The 19451-nt window shown below is 33.6% G+C and overlaps 1 protein-coding gene, 1 long non-coding RNA gene and 1 other non-coding gene across 3 annotated transcripts; 2 read left to right on the top strand and 1 right to left on the bottom strand.

Annotated features, from left to right (window-relative positions):
• Positions 1-4616: 4616 nt before the first annotated feature.
• Positions 4617-7144, bottom strand: LOC111899693 (putative 12-oxophytodienoate reductase 11). Its single transcript, XM_023895551.2, has 5 exons — positions 7010-7144; positions 6787-6927; positions 6199-6329; positions 5846-6022; positions 4617-5461 (listed from the first exon to the last, which is right to left on the bottom strand). Exons 1-5 carry the CDS (start codon positions 7099-7101, stop codon positions 4869-4871), a joined length of 1134 nt encoding a protein of 377 aa, XP_023751319.1. The 5' UTR covers positions 7102-7144; the 3' UTR covers positions 4617-4868.
• On the top strand, positions 5333-6408 carry LOC128133276 (uncharacterized). Its single transcript, XR_008231680.1, has 2 exons — positions 5333-5473; positions 5870-6408. It is a non-coding gene; the product is annotated as an uncharacterized LOC128133276 (long non-coding RNA).
• A 3994-nt stretch (positions 7145-11138) lies between the features above and the next one.
• On the top strand, positions 11139-11290 carry LOC111899748 (U4 spliceosomal RNA). Its single transcript, XR_002853026.1, has one exon. It is a non-coding gene; the product is annotated as a U4 spliceosomal RNA (small nuclear RNA).
• Positions 11291-19451: the final 8161 nt, after the last annotated feature.

The following is a 19451-nucleotide window of genomic DNA, read 5'->3' on the forward strand; positions in this document are numbered from 1 at the left end:
CAATTCTTTGATCTTGTGGGTTAGGGAGAATGATTGGAGGAGGTGGAGGAAGTGAAGCATGATTTCTTGTTCCTCGATCGAATCGTGGAATATCATCTTCATGTGGAATGCTTGTTTCACGGGATTTGGGAAGACCATAGTTGTCGTACTTTGACATCTACAAAACGGGAGAAAACAAATTCAAGTTAGTTGATTGATTGAGTCCTTAATAAATCACCCAAATGAGATATTAAGGCTAGGACCCAACACAATACGCTACAACCTAGAAAAGGGATGTCGTAATCTAGTTGCAGAATATTTGAAGGTAAGTGAATGACGATTCACTAATTTCCACCATTAAAACGAAAAAAAAAATATAAGTTTTAAATCTATGAAAACTCCTAGATCCTTTGAGATTCATTGAACATTTCAATGGCATGTTTAAATCTCGATATGCCCCTCTAGTTTGTGACTGGGATGCCGAGGATCACAAAGCGGGTGTGAATAACCATGCAAATTTACGTGGTGCCCCCACATGTTACAGTCACCTATTCGATGTGCCGGTAAACCACACACGCTCCACCGAACTATGACAAACATTGGGTCACCCTTTGCTACCTTTGCTTAGAACCATTTAGTGTGCCGGTAAACCACACACGCTCCACTAACTTCTTCGCAAGGGCACAAAGTGTAATTTCATGGAATTGCATCAATTCACTTTTGCCTAAGTAACTAAGATTGGGAATTTGTAAAACATTTAGTTACTTTTGTACTTCATTATACTTATAACGGAAGGTTTTGTCCTATCCTACCCGTTCGGCTAACGACCCTCCACTAGTCAAGAGTGCGGTAGGTAAGAGTGGATACCCATTCAATCGCCATTTTATAGGCAATTTCCTTAAACACCCCTTATAGACCAGCCTTCGTGAATGAGGCCTACTAACGGTAAGACTGACTTTTACTCATATATATATATATATATATATATATATATATATATATATATATATATATATATATATATATATATATATAATGTTAGACTTTTAATGTTATATATAGTATAGGGTGTATTTTACACTTTTAAAATACTAGGTGGTCAAATTTAACAATTATACTTTTAATTCAATTAATTTGTAAACCAAAACTTTTATGGATTTATTAAACCTCTTTTAATTATACATCTTAATTAATTAATAAAACCATAATGGTGTGATATGAACTTTTCAAAACAATACTAGGGTTTTAGAATTTAACATTCCTAAATTAAACCTTTAATCAACTTTTAAATTCCAAAACTTGAGGGCAAGTTTTTGAAACATTTCAAAACATTAGGGTTTCAACTATTTAAATTTCAAAACAAAACTTTTAAGTTCAAATTTAAACTATAAAACCTAAAGGGGAAAATTGAAACTTTTCATAACACAAGGATCAAATAACAAATAATATAAATTAAACAATTAATTTTATCATTATCTATATTTGACCTAATTTCAATTTCTTGCAAAATAAGTTACCCAATTAATACAAATAATCAACTTTAATCATATAAGGAAGTTATTATCCAATCAATTGGTAATTATCTTTTGCTTAATCAAGGATATAATCATAAATATGTATAAAATCGGATTTTAATGACCTAAAACAGATAAGGCAAGTATCCATGAGAAAAACAACAAGAAATCCCGAAATCCCCTCTTTCTGATGCTCGAACTCGCCGAGTACCCCTATGGACTCGCCGAGTAGGGGTCTACTCGCCGAGTCCACAATGGGACTCGCCGAGTTCATTAGGCAGGTTGGCTAGAAATCGATTTTGCAACTTGAACAAACTTACAAGGCATCAATACAATAGAAACCAATCAAGGCTCTGATACCACTGATGGGTTTTAGCCATAAGAACATCCTATGTGCTTAGACAAACCCTAATGCTTGGATCTAGGTTTCTCTATTGTACATGCAAATCATCCAATACTTCAAACCCTAGATCTAGCATATGATAATCAATATAACATATGAATAAGGGTTTAGATCATACCTTGATTGTTATGTAGCAATAACAATCTCAAATCCTCCTTGTAATGACTTTAGAAAGCTTAGAGTCACAAATGTCACTCCTCTAATGGTTCACAAACACCAAGAGCAAGAGGATGAAGAAGAGAAGAGAGAGGAGGCTGCCCAAAACGTGTACAAACCCTAGAAGGAGTCTTCACCACGTTTTTGGGGCTTAAGGGCACTTTAAATAGAGAGGCTATTAGGGTTAACTAACAAGGAAACCCTATTTTGGATGCTTAAGCCCTAAGCAACCCATAGACTCCTTCCTTAAAGGCCTAGGACGATTTCTAATGGGTTTCCCCATAGAATTTGTCCACTCCTTTAATATGGAGTCCATTAGCTCAATATTCAACTATCATACAATTGACAGTTCCAGTCCCTTAAGTTTAATTAATGTCTTTTAGCCACAAACTTAATTCTTATTAATTCTTGACTAATTATTAATTAAACAATATGATTTCTCCTTTAATATATTATTCCCTTAATATATTAATAAATCATATTTAATCCTTTCTCTCCATAATTCATCCTATCAAGTTGCTTTGGTGAAGGCAACCCAAAAGGACCATGCACCATCGGGTCAAGTACATACCAAAATAGTTATGGACTTAGACACTAATCCAACAAGATCACCTGAAACAAAGAAAAAAAACTAATGTATAAAAATGTCTAAATGTTATTGATAAAATATGTAACTCATCTATTCATGAATGAACTTAGAATCATATTTTATCCATAGATCACCTGAAATAAAGAAAGAAAAAACGAATGTACAAAAAAAGTCTAAATGTCATTGATAAAATAAGTAACTCATATGTATTTCTATATTTGTAAGAAACACATGGATTACTTTTTGGAGAAGTTTGAAACCAAAACCACCGAGTAGAATTACCACTTTGATTTCATAATTGTCATTGTGCTCAGAAGAAAATCAAGATTTTATGCCCTATATTTGTTGACAATCTGCTTCTAAACCTATACATTATTGCAAACACTAGAACCACATTAAGCAAATGAACAATTTTGCCTAGGTTTTGGCTTCTTTTGCCAAAAGTAAAGGAACAACGAATTTCATCATGTTTGTATACAAGAAACCCAACGATAATTGAAGTAAATATATCATACATAAGAGAACATACGAAACTTTCAATAAAATGATTTGAAGACTGGTTACTGATCAAGAAGACAAGACCGGCTACTGAGATTATTAAGAAGGCAAGATCGTTGCTGCCAAGTCTAGGAAATTCACTTAAAAGAGACCGTGGTTGCAAGGAGTCCCACTTGACACTCATAACCAAATTGTGATTTGGGCCAACAAAAAAATAACAGAGGCTAATTAACAACATGCAAAGAAAAGGGCCCTAGATTTTTAGTGGGCCTGCTCATTCGAACATTTTGAACACCTTTCAGGCCGACCGTTCATGGAATAAATTCCAACTCTACATATCGGACAGAAAATAAACACCAAACAAAAATGATTTACCTTTCTCAGAACCACCTTACACCAAAAAAAAATCATGTGTGTCTTGTTGATGAATCTTATTAGGCATGTTATCATGTGTTTTGGCAGCATCAATTATATGTAGTAGACTATTATATTCTTCTTTGATGATATTCAGTGGGTTTACATCTTTAGTTACATTTACTGTTTGTGTTCTCTATCTTACAAACTGATTTTTAGAATCCAGTGATTTAGTGTTTTACCACTTTGGGGTATCCGATTAGTTTGAAGCACCCATTAAAGGTGTGACCCAACTTTTGACAATGACTGCTCCATCGATCTTCTTTTGCATTTTTTTACCATGTTCACATTTCTTACTTATTGTCGTATGAAAATTGGGCTTCGTGGGTTGTCATGGGGCATTTTTGCATGTGGTCTGGAATGTAGCACCATCACTGGCGGTGTATCACATGCTTTCGATTTGAGGTTGTTGTTCATCTTGGCTAACAAGATGGTAAGTTGTTCCGAGAGTGGGAATTGGAGTATTTAAGTTCTTACCATGTTGTATTCTTTATTAAGCCCCGTCAAGATATTGTAAAGATGTTACTTGTTATGAAAGTTTGTGATTTCCTTAGGTGTTGTTTGTTTTTTCTAAAAAAAACATAATTCTAACCATTTATTGTTGCGTCGCGTGGCACATGCGCAACACTTGACTTTTTGCAACTGTTTGTTTTTCAGAAGACTTCCGACTTAAAAAATGTTGCGCATGTGCTGCGTGGCGCAACGCTGGACCCTCTGCTTCAAACCTCTTCACACCTTACTTTAACTTATTGCAGCAGTCTGCAGAGGTTAAAAAACAAACAAACTTTTTATTACATGTTGCAGCCGTTTGGTCCCCCTCTTCTGCTACAGATGGTTGCAGAGGTGGCCCGCAGACTTCAGACATTTTAGCTTCGAATAAGCACACAACACCTTAGTGATTTGAGATCTCATTTACCTAGTCGTTGTAGTTTCCATCATGAAGAAGGTTTTCCCCAGCAAACTTTTGTCCAATATGTTATATAGCGGTTAACAAATAGGGCAATGAAATATCAATGGTGATTAGTGGTTTTTTCTCCTGTCAAACGATTCCTTCTTTCATTGCTTAGAACAAAACTAGGGTGGAGTTCCCACTGATACCATAACAATGATAAAGTTACACCGACATATTACATATTCGTTTACTTAACTACATCGGTTCACCAACTAAATAACCATTCAAAATAACAATGATAATTTCACACAAGCTAGCCCTTATTTTTAGTAACATTGTATATTATCTTTTATGTTTCCTCTCTCCATATAATTAATAGCAAATTCATAACAGTAATAGAATCTTGTGCCTTCCACGCCTTTCTTATACCTTAGTTTCATGAAACGGGTAATCAGTATACCCAGTAACAGGATGATGAGTATAAAATGTCTCCCTGATGTACTTATTAAGCGGAGCCCTAATCTCAAATCGTTTAGGCAGATCCGGATTTGCCAAAAACAAACGGCCATAAGCAACAAGATCCGTCCGATTCTCCGCCACCGCCGTATTCCCGTCTTCCATCTCATACCCGCCCGCCGAAATAAACGTCCCGTTGAACGCTTTCCTCATCGGTTCAAGACTATGTGGACTTTCTACGTTTTCGCCTTCCACTTTCCACCTTGGTTCCACCATATGACAATATATAATCTGATATTTGTTCAAAGATTCCACCATGTAAAGACCTAAAGCTTTTGGATTTGAATCCCCGGCTCCCATGAACTCCGTGAACGGGGAGAGTCGGATACCGACTCGGTCCGGTCCGATCTCATTGACGACCGCCTCTACGATTTCTAGAGCGAATCGGCAGCGGTTTTGTAAAGAGCCGCCGTATTGGTCGGTCCTGTCGTTTACTTGGTCTTTCATGAATTGCTCTATCAAGTAACCATGAGCGCCGTGGATCTCAATTCCGTCAAAACCTATAGAAAAAAGTAAGTTACGATCTTCAGTTTTTGATAGGGTTTTACCATCTTTTAACAATGTTACACCATTTTTGACGAATTTATGCAAAAAATGTTTCAAATTTTTTGCTAATTTATGCAACCAGGTTTCAATACTTTTTTTTTTTACCAATTTATAAAACATTGTATTTTAATAGATTAAACAGGTTATAGGTAAGATGTTGCATATTATGTTTCTAGAATGAAATGTGGTTGCACACTGCACATTTTGTCTAAAAAAACCACTTTGTTGTGTAACTTGGAAAAAAGTGAAAGTTGTAGCATAAATAAGCATTTAAGAACAAGTGGTATTTGGATTATGAAAAAAAAAAGGTGTTTTATATATAGAGGTAATTATCTTACCAGCTTCAATTGCATTTCTTGCAGCAACTCTGAAATCATTAACAACAAGCGGAATCTCCTCTGTAGTCAGCTTCCTTGGAGGTGAAAATTGTGCAACATCAATGCCATTGCTTCGTAATTGAGGAAATATTTCTTTTTCTGTGGAAGATATTGGGGCTTGTCCATTTGGTTGAAAACCTTTTCAATAGATCGAGAATTTAAAATGGAGTTGAAAGATGACATAATGACCATTGCAATTATATATATATATATATATATATTGAGGAAGACTAGATTGCTGGAAAAAGCAACAAATCAATTGGACTACTTTCTTACATTTAACCCAATCATAAATTGAAGGACAGATAGTATACCCGTATTTGAAACCCTTCCGACATGCCAAATTTGACAGAAAAAGATTCCGCCTTTTTCATGAACAGCATCCACAATTGGTTTCCATGCCTCTACTTGTTCTTTTGTCCATATACCAGGTGTTTCTGGATACCTTAATAGCATAAACAAATATGTTTATCAACAAAACTATTTTCTCCATCATCAACAATGAACTTTTAATTGTTTGTCCATTAGTCAGTTTACTTAAATACCCTCCAATGATGTCAAAATAAGGAAATCTTGCAAAGCAAAATAATGGACAGAATAAGTGAAAATTGTTATTTCTTGCGTTTAACCATATGTGATAATGATGGAACAATCGTCAAAAGCGTCGTTTTGACTTTAAATTGGAAAAATTTGTTACTTAGTTTAACAGAGCACATAGTTTTATGAAATTTGTTTTGACTATCATTAGAATTAGAATGTGTTACATTACATAATCTCAAAAATGAATAAAAAGGAAATCTCGTGAATCAAAACCGGTGACATAATATAATATGATGACACAATGACATGTAATTTTTAAGTTTATAATTTGTCAAGAAAGGGAAATATTGCAATTTTCATACCCTTGGGCAGTGTCGGAAACACCAGTGGCTTCTGCAATAAGAAGGCCTTCTTTTGTTGTTCTTTGTGAATAATATAAGATTGCATGTGGCTGAGGGACATTCCCGAAAGATCTTTGCCTTGTTAGAGGTGCCAAAACAACTCTATATATTTACATAACACAACACAAACGAATCAGGTAATTTTCAGCTTAATGAATTCAGACAACAAAAGAACATAAACCACCTGTGAGAAAGCTCGAATTTACCCATTTTGTAGGGAGTGAGAAGAGGGATTTTCCCTTCCTCCACATGTTTTTCTCCTTCTTTGTCAGCCATTTTTCAAGCTTCCGGCGGTTGATTCAAAGATATTGAATTTAACAAAAGCGGGCCTGTCTTATAGATGAAGGGGAGGCGGAGACATCACACTCGCAGAAAGAAAACAGCAGCCACCTCATGGCCCACCAAATATTATTTTAACATTATTTTGAAATACAACTTTGACTAGAGGTGGAAACGGACCCTCTTAGCTTTCAGTGTTTCTTTTCTCTTCCAGAAAGTGTATCAATATTTTGATTAATAAACAAAGACATTGATAATTCCAAATTGGTATCACCTTTCTTATATTTGATCAGGATTTAAAAAATAATATAACATAGCATGTTAAATTCTGCATCTTTGGATCGCATAAATTAGGTAATTTAAACGCGTACAGTTTAACTAATTTAAAAATGAGGAATTAAATGTATGTCCGTATGTGTCAAGGTTCATGTGGATTTTTTTTTCTTTACGGTTTGAGTCAAACTAGTCAACACCCAAATCCATCTATTTTTTTCGGTAGTGGGCAGGTAGGCTTTTTTTTTTTTTTTTTTTTTTTTTTTTTTTTTTTTTTGTGTGTGTGTGTGTGTGTGTGTGTGTGTTGGAGCTTGGCCAAGAAGAAATCAAATTGAGCTTTTAGTCTTAGAATTTGGCGCAAGAAATCAAAATTCAAAAGTCGGGGGAATATTATTGGAGCAATTTTCTTGATTTATTTTATTTTTCATGAACAAAAATACATAAAACCTTAAACCACTACATCTTCAAACATAAAAACATAAAACATAGATATTGTCGTATTCTTAGTCTCCCCCTCTTAATTATTGTTTCTAGTCATTTTCATGGTAGTCTTTGTTGTATGGATTTACTCTTCCTCCATGTTGTGTAATTCATCTTCATAAGCAAGCTCTTATATGCAAAACAGTGTTGGTTTAATTAAGTGTGATAAAAGAGATGTTTGACAAAACTAGTTGTTAGCCGATGACTGTAAGATGTAATTTTTATTTGTTATACAAACGTTTGATAAAAGTACTTAAAAGCTTTTGAAATATATAAAATGAAAAATATTTAAAAAGATAAATATATAAATATATTTTTAAGGGAGATTTTGGAAATTGATTACATCAACTCAATAATTTTTTCTTAAACGCTATGTAAAATAGCTTTTAGATTCTTAACTTTTTGTTTAAACTAAAAGTTAAATGATTATATTTCCAAACAAAACTTTTTGTTTAAATCAAACTTTTTGTTAAAAACTAAAAGTTAGAAGCTTATAAATGCTCGCTACCAAACACACCTAAAATGTATACGCTTAAAACAATCAACAAATACCTAAGAAAATTCTAAAAAATATGTATTTTGACTAAACAAGTAATTTCTTTATGCTATCCTTTCATTTTAATTAGGAATTATAGTCGGTTAATAATTATCCACATTCTTCCCCTTTAATCGGATCTGGGTTGAACTTAATCATTCCAAGTTTCCCTCGCATATCTGTCTTGCCTACACCTTGGTAAGTATGTATGCCTTTTGTTCTTTTGAAGAAACAAACTCCACAATGATTTGTCCATTCTCCATGCATTCCCGAATGAAATGAAACTTTGTGTTGATATGATTGTTTTACCCGTGGAACACCAAATTTTTCATCAACTACATCGCTAATTTATTATCAACGAAAAGTTCTACAAGTCCTCCTTTTGTAGTCGGTTATTTTGTCTAACAAATTAGCCAACCAAACAGCTTGACAATTCGTTGCCACCATGAACTCCGCTTCACATTCTTTTATTTTATTGACTGCCACTTGATAACACTTTCTCCAATATTAGAAAACCATGCCACCAATGCTTTTATAGTCCATTGCATCTCCGCCATGATCACTATCTGAAAAACCCACAAGTTCCTTGCTCTTTTGATCATTATGTTTAACAGCCCCAGATCGAGCCTAGAAGTTTTGGCCATTTTCTACTAAATTATTTTTTTAGAAATAAATAAAATAAATTGAAAATACATAAAGTAAATACTTTAAATATAACTAAGTAGATATCAGTGATAATATAATGGTAAAAATCAATTAGAAGTTTAATATAGTTAAATTGAATAAATTATGTTATAAGGACTAAAGTTGCCAAATAATAATAGTTGAGATTTGGCTCTTGTCAACCAAGTAGGACTTGAATGTAATATATCATAGGGGAAGGGATAATTAGGAAATATTAGAGGCACTAGTTAAATTGTCAAAATGGTGGTCATAAAATAAGGTTAATAAATGGGGATTTTGCAACCAAAAAACCAAATGACATGGAGTTTATTTATTTTTCTTTTTTCTATGAACGAATGATACGTGTATAAGGTGGGACTCAAGACCACCGCCATGGCCTGATCCATCAATAGTGAAGGCTACAAGGCCTGAAGTCTCTCATAACGAACATTGACAAGTTTCATTTGACCAAGTCCATATTCAGATGAATTCCACTAAAGTAGTAGCAACAAATTAGGAGCACGTTTACTTCAGCATGCATGCTCTTGTTTCTTTTCTATTATAAATTGTAAGCATTCATGGGTTAATGGCCGGATAAGCATAAAAGTTAAGGAAATTGTTATTTGATTTTAGTCTATCTTCTTCATCTTAATTTTTGGGAGATTAATCTCGAATTGGCTTTTATCAACTAACCAACTAAAAGAATAACTAATCGTTTTTTCAATCATGACATTTTACGAAACTTACTCGGAGCAAAGATGCAAATGTTACGATAGATCCATATTAATCGATAGTGGACATTGCCATTTACCACCCGTTCCAAAGTTAACTTCTTCACAACTGATAAAGGTCGCCTATCCATCCAATTATCAAAAAGATTTGTGGTTAAATTCTTATTTAGGAATTGAAACTGAACCCCACGACCCACCTTACCCTGTATAGTCTCCGCATAATCACATTCTAAGAAAACATGTTCAACTTATTCTATATGGTCCCATAAAAAGGACACATAACTGACTCTAAATCTATACAATGATTCACCATATTACTTATGATTGGAACAGGTTTCGTGAAAGAGCCAAACCAAGATATTCATCTCTTTTTGGCATATACTTATTCCACTGAGTTTTGTCTACCCGATGTGGAAGTAGAATGTTATCAGTATGGAATCTCACCGAGCTAACTGAAAACTCCTGAGATCCGTCCAAATTCCAAACCCCACATATCATGGTTCAAAAGCTCGATGTCCAACCTTTGGCCTAGGGATGACAATTGATGACATGACACGACAAAAATACACGACACGAAACGAAATTGGGAAGAAATTGAAATTCGAATTCATGTTCGTTCAAGTGTAAAAAACACAACATCGTGTCGTGTCATGTTCGTGTTCAAAATTCGACACGAAATTGACACGATTTAACATTTGTATGCCGTGTTTTTCGTGTTATATATGATTAAATATTAATTAAATAAACTAATTTTTATTTTAATTTATCTTTGTCGTGTCGTGTCGTGTTTGTCGTCTTTTAATTGGTTTGTTTTCGTGTTAGTTAAAAAAAACACGACATCGTGTTCGTGTTACTTAAAACATTGTCGTGGCAGACAAAAACAAGACACAATGACTCGATTTGCCACCCCTACTTTAGCCCGACCATGATCACTGTCAGCGCCACTCATAACCGTACCATACATCTTTAATCAAACAATTCTATTATTTTCAAGAAGGAATATCTATCTTTAATCAAGTTATCTTTGTTCTTTACATGATACATAATTTAAAAAAAGTTGTGTCTTGAATATGTTAGCAAATATCGAATTTGTCAATTAAAAAAAATAAAAAAGAAGGTTGTGGACCCTAAATAAAGTTGTGAGTTATATTAATTAATATTTTTCAGAACAACAGCCTATCTTAAAACCAAGTAAAAAGGAGCAGCAACAATTGATTAGGATGCACTTATGTGTTATACATAGGGATAAATTAAAGAGCTATGTTAGATTGTTAGTCCCACATCGGTAGGAATGTAGAGGCTGTTGAAGGAGAGGGTTAGAATAAAAGGTGGGGTGTGCGTCTTTTTTAAGTATCTTTGCGCTTGGGGCAATGACGCAGCTAATGAGGTAATAACCGAGGCGCGTCAATTGCTGGTTGAAAACTATTTCCAAACCCCCTCCTTGGCCTTGGGTCTCCCTTGGCCATCGAGAATTTCTGGAAGGGTTTTCCTTTATTGGAAAACTCTATAAATTCTTAGTTATCGAAGCTTTTTTAACTGTGTCGTTTGAATGTAATCCGTTCAAGGCTTAAATTACATAAACAATCGCTGAACTTGATTGATTAATATACAACAATAATGATAATAACTATTATTAGATGTCGTCAATACCTACCTAGCATCACGGAAGTGAAGGTTCGCTCCCACATTGTGCGAGAGAAGATTACATTACATACAACAAGATGGCAGTGAGTATAGAAACCAAGTCCGAAGAACATGAAAAGCATACCTTTTTTGGTCTTTTGGCTATCTATCTGATCCTAGAAAAACATGGTAATTTAGAAAGAATCAACTTTATCTTAATCTTAAATTTTGGTGTGGACCGACCATATTGATCAACCAGGCCTAGGCACAATTGAAACCCGAAATGTTTACTGTATTTGCTTTCGACACCACTCTAACGTTGCATCTATTCATGTTCTGGCTAACTAGACTAATCACAACATTGGATAGGTCCCTACTACTCATGGCTACTCATATATATGATCTTAATTGAAACATGGTGATTTAGAGCCAGGTTCTTCAATGATAATGCAACGTAGCTGCTATGCCTTTTGCCCAGAGAATAGGAAAATGGAACACTACATGCATGTGAAATTGATCCCACATTGGAGGCTGAAGAAAGAAAACAGAGTCTGGGTTGTTGTATAAAAAGTGAGGGTAGCATCATGGAAAGCTTACTTACGTGGACGGGGTCTTTGGGCGATCAAGAAGGTCCATGGCCTAAGTTGGTGTTCTCCGTTGTACATCAAGGTGAGGTTCCTGTCTAAGGTCGACCAAAGTTGGTTGAACCCACCCATATCCAAGTTTTAATCTTTTTATTCATTTAACAATGATAGGCTCCTACCCCAAGAGTTTTTATGTAAATATAGGTTGATTTTGAAAAACCATTCTAAAAATGGGTTGATTCCAAATTCATTTGCAAAATTGGTTGTTTTGAAGAGATCCTCACAAAAAAGCAAACGATCAGTCCTATTGAATTTTTTATTTTACATATTAACCCTTTCCTTATTTTTATTTTACATCTTTTATACTAAAAACATACATTTCTTTTAAAATGTTTTATATTTTAATCTTCTAGTTTATAATCACCTAATTTATAATCACCTCACTATAGAGATGACATATAAATTCTGTTATTAAAAATATAAAATTGAAATTTATTGTTTACTTTTAGCAAATTATACCGTTTGAAAAATCAAATCAACACATTGAAACCTATACCCAAATTGAATATATTACAATGTCATAAAATTACAAAATTAATTAAACACAAAATCACAAGACAACTTAAACACAAAATTACAAAATAAATTAAACATAAAAATACAAGATAATAAAAATTTCACTTCATATTGAATTTTGGTTGAGAATTTGAATAAATTTTCCTATTATGACTAGGTTGATGACATAATCCACATCTACGAGGTTCATCGTGATAACGAACGTCTATCTCGTTATGAAATCGATTTGTACGTCTCTGACCTCGACCAACCGAACATTTTGAGTAATCTGTCGTAATCTCCCAAACAACCTCCAACCAATAATCAAAGTGAGGAACTGGGAAAAGTCTATATATATATATATATATATATATATATATATATATATATATATATATATATATATATATATATATATATATATATATATATATATATATATATATATATATATATATATAGAGAGAGAGAGAGAGAGAGAGAGAGAGAGAGAGAGAGAGAGAGAGAGGGGTTCATATATAAACAATAAATATTGTGTGAATATATGGCTAAATGTGGACAATCATTTGAGAATGCTAAATTACTAAAACTGCATTATATAATTATAATTAATATTTAATCAATTAGTTAAATGGCCCTAATTAAAATCCTATATTTAAGGAAGTTATCATATATCACGTTTATTCAGTTTTGTGGATGATTTCATTGGCTTCTTCAATGGTTTTTTTTTTTCCAGAATCCAAAATCGACCAAGAAAGGAAGAAGAAAAAATTTGTATGCATGTAAATCGAGAAATACATAATCGAGCAAGTAAGATATTGATACATTGTTATTGCATTTAAAAAATTTAAACTATTTAAGTCGTCGTCTTTAATTTTATCGTGGATCAAATTGAGTTATGGATTTCAACATTTTCTTAATGTCGCATAGGAATCGTTTCAACAATTAGTTATTTGCATATTGACGGAGTTGTGATTTCTCTTTTTACTGTGTATTAATTATATATAATATAATAATCTAGAAGCATTCCATCACAGTAGCTAAAAAATCCAACAAAAGTTCAAACGACCATATCATATTACATTATCACTTTATCATAATTGGATTAAACAATTGGTGGTGATTGTTAAAAGATGTAAATGATGAGTTGATTAATTTGATATTATTCCTCATTTCAAAATCAAAAACTTGAAAGAATTCAATACAGTAAGTGCACTTTCGGTTAATTGGAATAACATTAGCACAATTTGAAGCATCATTGTGATTGTATATAATATGTTGCTGAGAAAAATACAAAAAAAGTCTAAATTTATGTCTTGACGTTACAACATTCAAGCATATTTTATTTATTCACAGTGAATATCCTTGAAGTGTATCCCATCATATTCTTTTCTTCTTGATTTTTCAAATTTTTATGCTATCTATTTATTTATTTCTTTTATGGAACATATAAGAATGGGACACCGAATTGAAATTGGTTCTTTATTGGCATATAGATTAATGGAATGCATAACTGAATCTGGTTTTTGAAGAATGAAAGACATAATTGTTACTTATTCATAAAGAATGGAACACACAAATGAAACTGATACTTGAAGGATGGAACACAGAATTGAAAGCTGATTCTTAAAGAATAAAATGCAAAAGACTGGAACGTAGAAGGTCGAGAAGCCATGTGAAAAGAATGTTATTTTTACAAAAATACATATATTCATTGTATTATAAATTTTTATTTAAAATGTTAAACATTGTGTCAAGAATAAAGAAGAAAAACTTGATTCTTTCAATAATTTCATTCTCATTTACACATATATCTAGTATTCTTTAAGAATGTTTGTAATAATTGGTTGGTTGAATTTATAATTAAGTAATTATCGATTCTTAAAATAAAACACTACATTCTAAATATCATTAACATATATGAATTTGTATTCTTTAAGAATGTTAATCATAAAAAGAACTCTTAAATTATGTCGTATTCTTTAAGAATCAAAGCAAAGTATGTAAGAATGAACTTAAGAATGAAATGAAAAACAAATTTATACGTGGTGAATTCGTATTCTTAAAAAAAACTGATTTAATAATGTATTTAATAGAATCCAAATTTTGATTTGAGTTTTATTAGATAGTTTCCTAAAATATAAGTAATTTTGATTTCTCTCTCTTAATAAAGTATCATATTTTCCCTTATATTTAATTAAATATAATTATATAATGCATGCTATCACATGTTACTAACATACATCTTATGATCACAACACTTAATTTCTTCTAATCTAATGGTTAAAATTTGATCACACATTCACACAATATTTGTGATTTATATTTAATCCTAACCCTTATATATATATATATATATATATATATATATATATATATATATATATATATATAAGGGCTAGGATTAAATATAAATCACAAATATTGTGTGAATGTGTGATCAAACTACGAGAACATGTGAACATGTGAACATGTTCACATGTGAACATATATATATATATATATATATATATATATATATATATATATATATATATATATATATATATATATATATACAATGAAAAGAGGGTCATTCACTTTAATACAAACTACGAGAACATGTGAACATGTAAATCATGTAAATTTTTCTATAACTTACCACATCTATACATATTTTGAAAATAACGGATGGCGGTGACAATTTTGTAGACACCTTCATTGTAGTTGAATTCGGATAAAGTATGGTTTTGTGTATAACTGTCACGTTTAACAAAGAGACACCGCATAGATGATGGTTGAATTGTATATTTCAGTTCATTGCAATATCATTGTGTCGTCATAATCATCACCAACATCACTTAATGACTCGATAAGACCATCTTCACTACATTGGGAATTAGGTTCATGAAAACCATAGTCAATTTCTGTCTCAAATCTATCAACATTAGGTAAAGTAAATAATATATTTAAGGGATCGATCACAAAATCATGAGGTTGAACCGACTCTTATACTTCACAATTACGAATATGATCTACAAAACTAGTATTTATAGGCCACGTTATTTGTTTTTGAGTATTTATTTTTTCACACTAGCACAAAATTGGGCTATGGCGGTGGTTTTTGAAAACTAGATGTTCTTGTTTTTTATATTTCTCACCACTAAAGGTTATAAAGTAATTTACATGAGTGTTTCCATGACATTTTACTGAAAATGAGTCACCATTGCAAATCAAACTTCCGACATTAACATCGATTTTACATAAAAAAGTGACAAGTCGTACGACGACCGAAAACGATGGCCAAATGTCATTTTTACTAGGTTTTTTTTTTGTGTGTGTGTACCTTTACCTTGTATCAATTATTAAGTGAGACATATGGTGTTAAAGTTTCATTTTAAGTGATTAAATCTTATATTGAAGTTTCTAGCATGAAAAAACCCAGGACAAGTCGTGCAACGGCCGAAAATGGTGGCCAAATGCCATTTATTATAACCGGTTTTTTATTTGATATGTACCTTAATGAGTTAAGTGAAATTCAACTATCAAAGTCCAATAAACCGGTTCAAACTATCCAAATCCAATAAATCGGTTCAAATGTTTTTTTGATGTATCTATCACATTGGTTCAACCCAATATTTTAAGAAACCGTCCGTTTCGAACCGGTCTAAAATTTAACATAAAACCGGTTGTTGTTGAACTGCTCTCGTCCCCGGTTCATGGTTCGAATCGGTTTTAAAAACATTGGACATAATATTATAATTTGTCACTACAAGGCAAGCTGTAAAATATTAGCCTTGCTATAAATATTTTTTGGTCATTCAAATTATTTATCACATTGTATTTATATTGTTCTTCCCATGCACCTCATGTTATAAATAAATATGATCAACTCCACACGCGTAGGAAGGAAAAGAAAGGATCGTACTAGCCATGAAGAATTTACCAAGCTAATATTTTGTAACACCCCAATTTTCAAGTAATTTCAAATCCATCACTTGGGTTTTATTTATGTCACTTTTGGTCATTGGAATTGAATGAAGGGGCCATAGGAAGTCCAAGTGGCAAATAAGTAACTTATGGAGCATGAGGAGTACGCTAGGCGTACTAGGGCGCGCCCTAGTATGTAGGGCATATGCATATGTATGCAGGGCATATGTATGTCTGAGTGCAACCCAAACTTTTAGGGTTTGTTGGGTATTTCAACCCCATTATAAACCCTTTACCCCATCCTTTCAGCCACTAAGTCTTGAGATCATTTCTTGGCAACCCTAGCTTCTCTTTTGGTGTGTGTGTGAGCTAAGAGTGTGTTTCTTATGTGGTTGAAGAAGAAGAAGTTGCATCAAGGTGTTTGGAGAGTGATGCAAGCTTGTAGTTCTGGGATCATCTTGTCATTTAGAAACTCCAGAAGGTAAAAAGCTTCTGCCTTTGTGATTGTATTGTGTGGATCTTGTTTTTTTAGATTTTTGGTACTCTTCTTGTCCCAAAAGTCCCAATATTGTGGATGCTTTGTTTTGGACGATTTGAGTTGTCATTTCAGACCCTAGGAAGGGTTCTAAGCTATAAAAATGAGGCCCCTTGAGCTTGTTTGGCTCCATGTTCTTTGTGGAAGGTCTTAATGGATTAAGACCATGTAATAAGGGATTTTTGGATGTCCAAAGTCTTAAAGTTTGAGGCTTTATGATTCTGGAGTACATTTGGACCATGGATTTGAAGTTTGGGCTTAAGTGCTTAAGCTATTAAGCATTTATCTTAGTTTTGGGCTCTACGAGCGTATGCCCCGCATACTTGGTCAGCCTCCCCGTATCTTGGTCAATGCGAGGTCTCGTGTATGTTGAGCGTACCTCTGGTGTACGCCTCGTGTACGCTACTGTAGTGGGCTTCATTGTTTTGGGATTCGGTTATGGACTCGGTATGCCTTGGGCCATACGGATTTTATGGTTCGGGCTTTTGTCTTGCTATATTTTCTTGAGTGAAGGCCATGAAAGGGATTGGGCCCAATTTTGAAAATTGGGCCGTAATTGGGCCTTAGAGGCTTATTTTGGATATTGGGCTCTTGGTCTTCTAGTTTGGGCCTTAGTCTTGGGCCGATTTTGAGGAAGGGTAAAAAGGTCTTTTACCCTAAATTGTAATCATGGTGTGAGTCAAGAGCTAGTTATTTATGGGTTGTCATTTGTGGTATTTGATAGCGCGGGCTCTAGCGGTTCTACAGTCAGAGATCATTCGAGGGAGTAGTTGTTGATGGAGTGTCGGCCTAGTATTTGTAGCCAGGGATCGTCTGTATGATTCAGAAGTGTGAGGTGAGTTTTCCTCACTGTACTTGCGGGTCAAAGGCACCAATGTCGACCAAGTGGATTGATATCCTGTTATGCATGTTCTTGTGCTGTTATGATATGTTAGATCGATATCCTGGTAGATAGGATGATGATATGCTTAGTGATCTGTTAGATCTGTTTGACTGGCTGTATGTTGAGGGTATGGGGTAGTCCAACCCAATGGTTGATTGGACCCATAGTATGTTGGCATTCCAACCAGATGGTTGAGGGCTTGGGGTATTCCAACTCAATGGTTGATTGGACCCATAGTATGTTGGCATTCCAACCCGATGGTCGAGGGCCTGGGGTATTCCAACCCGATGGTTGATTGGACCTATATTATGTTGGCATTCCAACCCGATGATTGAAGGGCCTGTGGTATTCCAACCCGATGGTTTATTGCACCCATAGTATGCTGTTTTGTATTTGTGCTATTGTTTGTGTGTTGGTACTGTGAGGGAACTCACTAAGCTTCGTGCTTACAGTTTTGGTTTATGGTTTCAGGTACTTCAGTGGATTGTGGCAAGGTGAAGGCGTGACCGTACACATCCTCGTGTTTTGGAGCTTATTGTCACACCCCCAAACCGAGATGGCGGAAACATTCGGGGGCGGAGGATGTCATGTACAGTATCATAACAATGCACAATAGTAACACAAGCAACAACATCCATTGCATTAATAGAATAGTTAATACATGTGTGTTCTTTATATAGTTGTAAGAGACCAAAAAAGTTGTATATATATCAAAATAAAAGAGACGAGTCTTGAACATGCTTTGTCTTCTCCAAAAACCTGTGCCAATGAACCTGTCTACTGGTTCCCTGAGAATACAAGTTATTTTGAAAGAGAGTATCAACATTTAAGTTGGTGAGTTCATAAGTAATTAGTGCCAAATGTTTTTAGTTGTATCATGAAAATGTTTGTATTTGTTTAGGAAATGTTTGTATACTTCCCAGAAAATCCTATATTTTCTTCTAAAAATGAAAAGTAGTCATCTACCCAAGACCCGACTGTTTTATATGTTTTTTTTCTCTTGTAATATTGTAAAATGTATGTTTGTACTTGAAATAGTATAAAATGTATGTTTGTACTTGAAATAGTATAAAATGTATGTTTTCCATATTTGTAAACCATCTTTACTAGAAAAAATAGTATGCATTTCTCACGTGAGAATATCACTGTATGAACGTAATGGAAAATAAAGGTTTACAATAGAATTGTATAAAATACACTATTGATCCATTAACTGCCTTGTAACCAAACTGATTAATTAAGGTTAAAATCTGATTAGGTTATAACCATGCTTGATTGACTAGTATAAAACACGACATTCCTCAGGCGTCGAAAATGATATGACATTTGTACCCGTAGACCTACAGATCCTACTATAGGTAGCAGCAAGGTGTGGGATGGTCAGTCCCGTATAGATTTATACACAAACTCACGCTTTCCTTCCAAGAGACTTTGGTTACAAAACGTGACATAGCAAGAATATTGCTATGTCATGAAATAGTATCTCACATTTTAGTTATCTTGTTCACGTATAGTATGTAAGTTCCATTTTGTTCTTGAAAATGAATAATATACTTTGTAATGAATAGTATTAGTA

Source organism: Lactuca sativa, chromosome 4, assembly GCF_002870075.4.
Source record: "Lactuca sativa cultivar Salinas chromosome 4, Lsat_Salinas_v11, whole genome shotgun sequence".
NCBI lineage: Eukaryota > Viridiplantae > Streptophyta > Magnoliopsida > Asterales > Asteraceae > Lactuca > Lactuca sativa.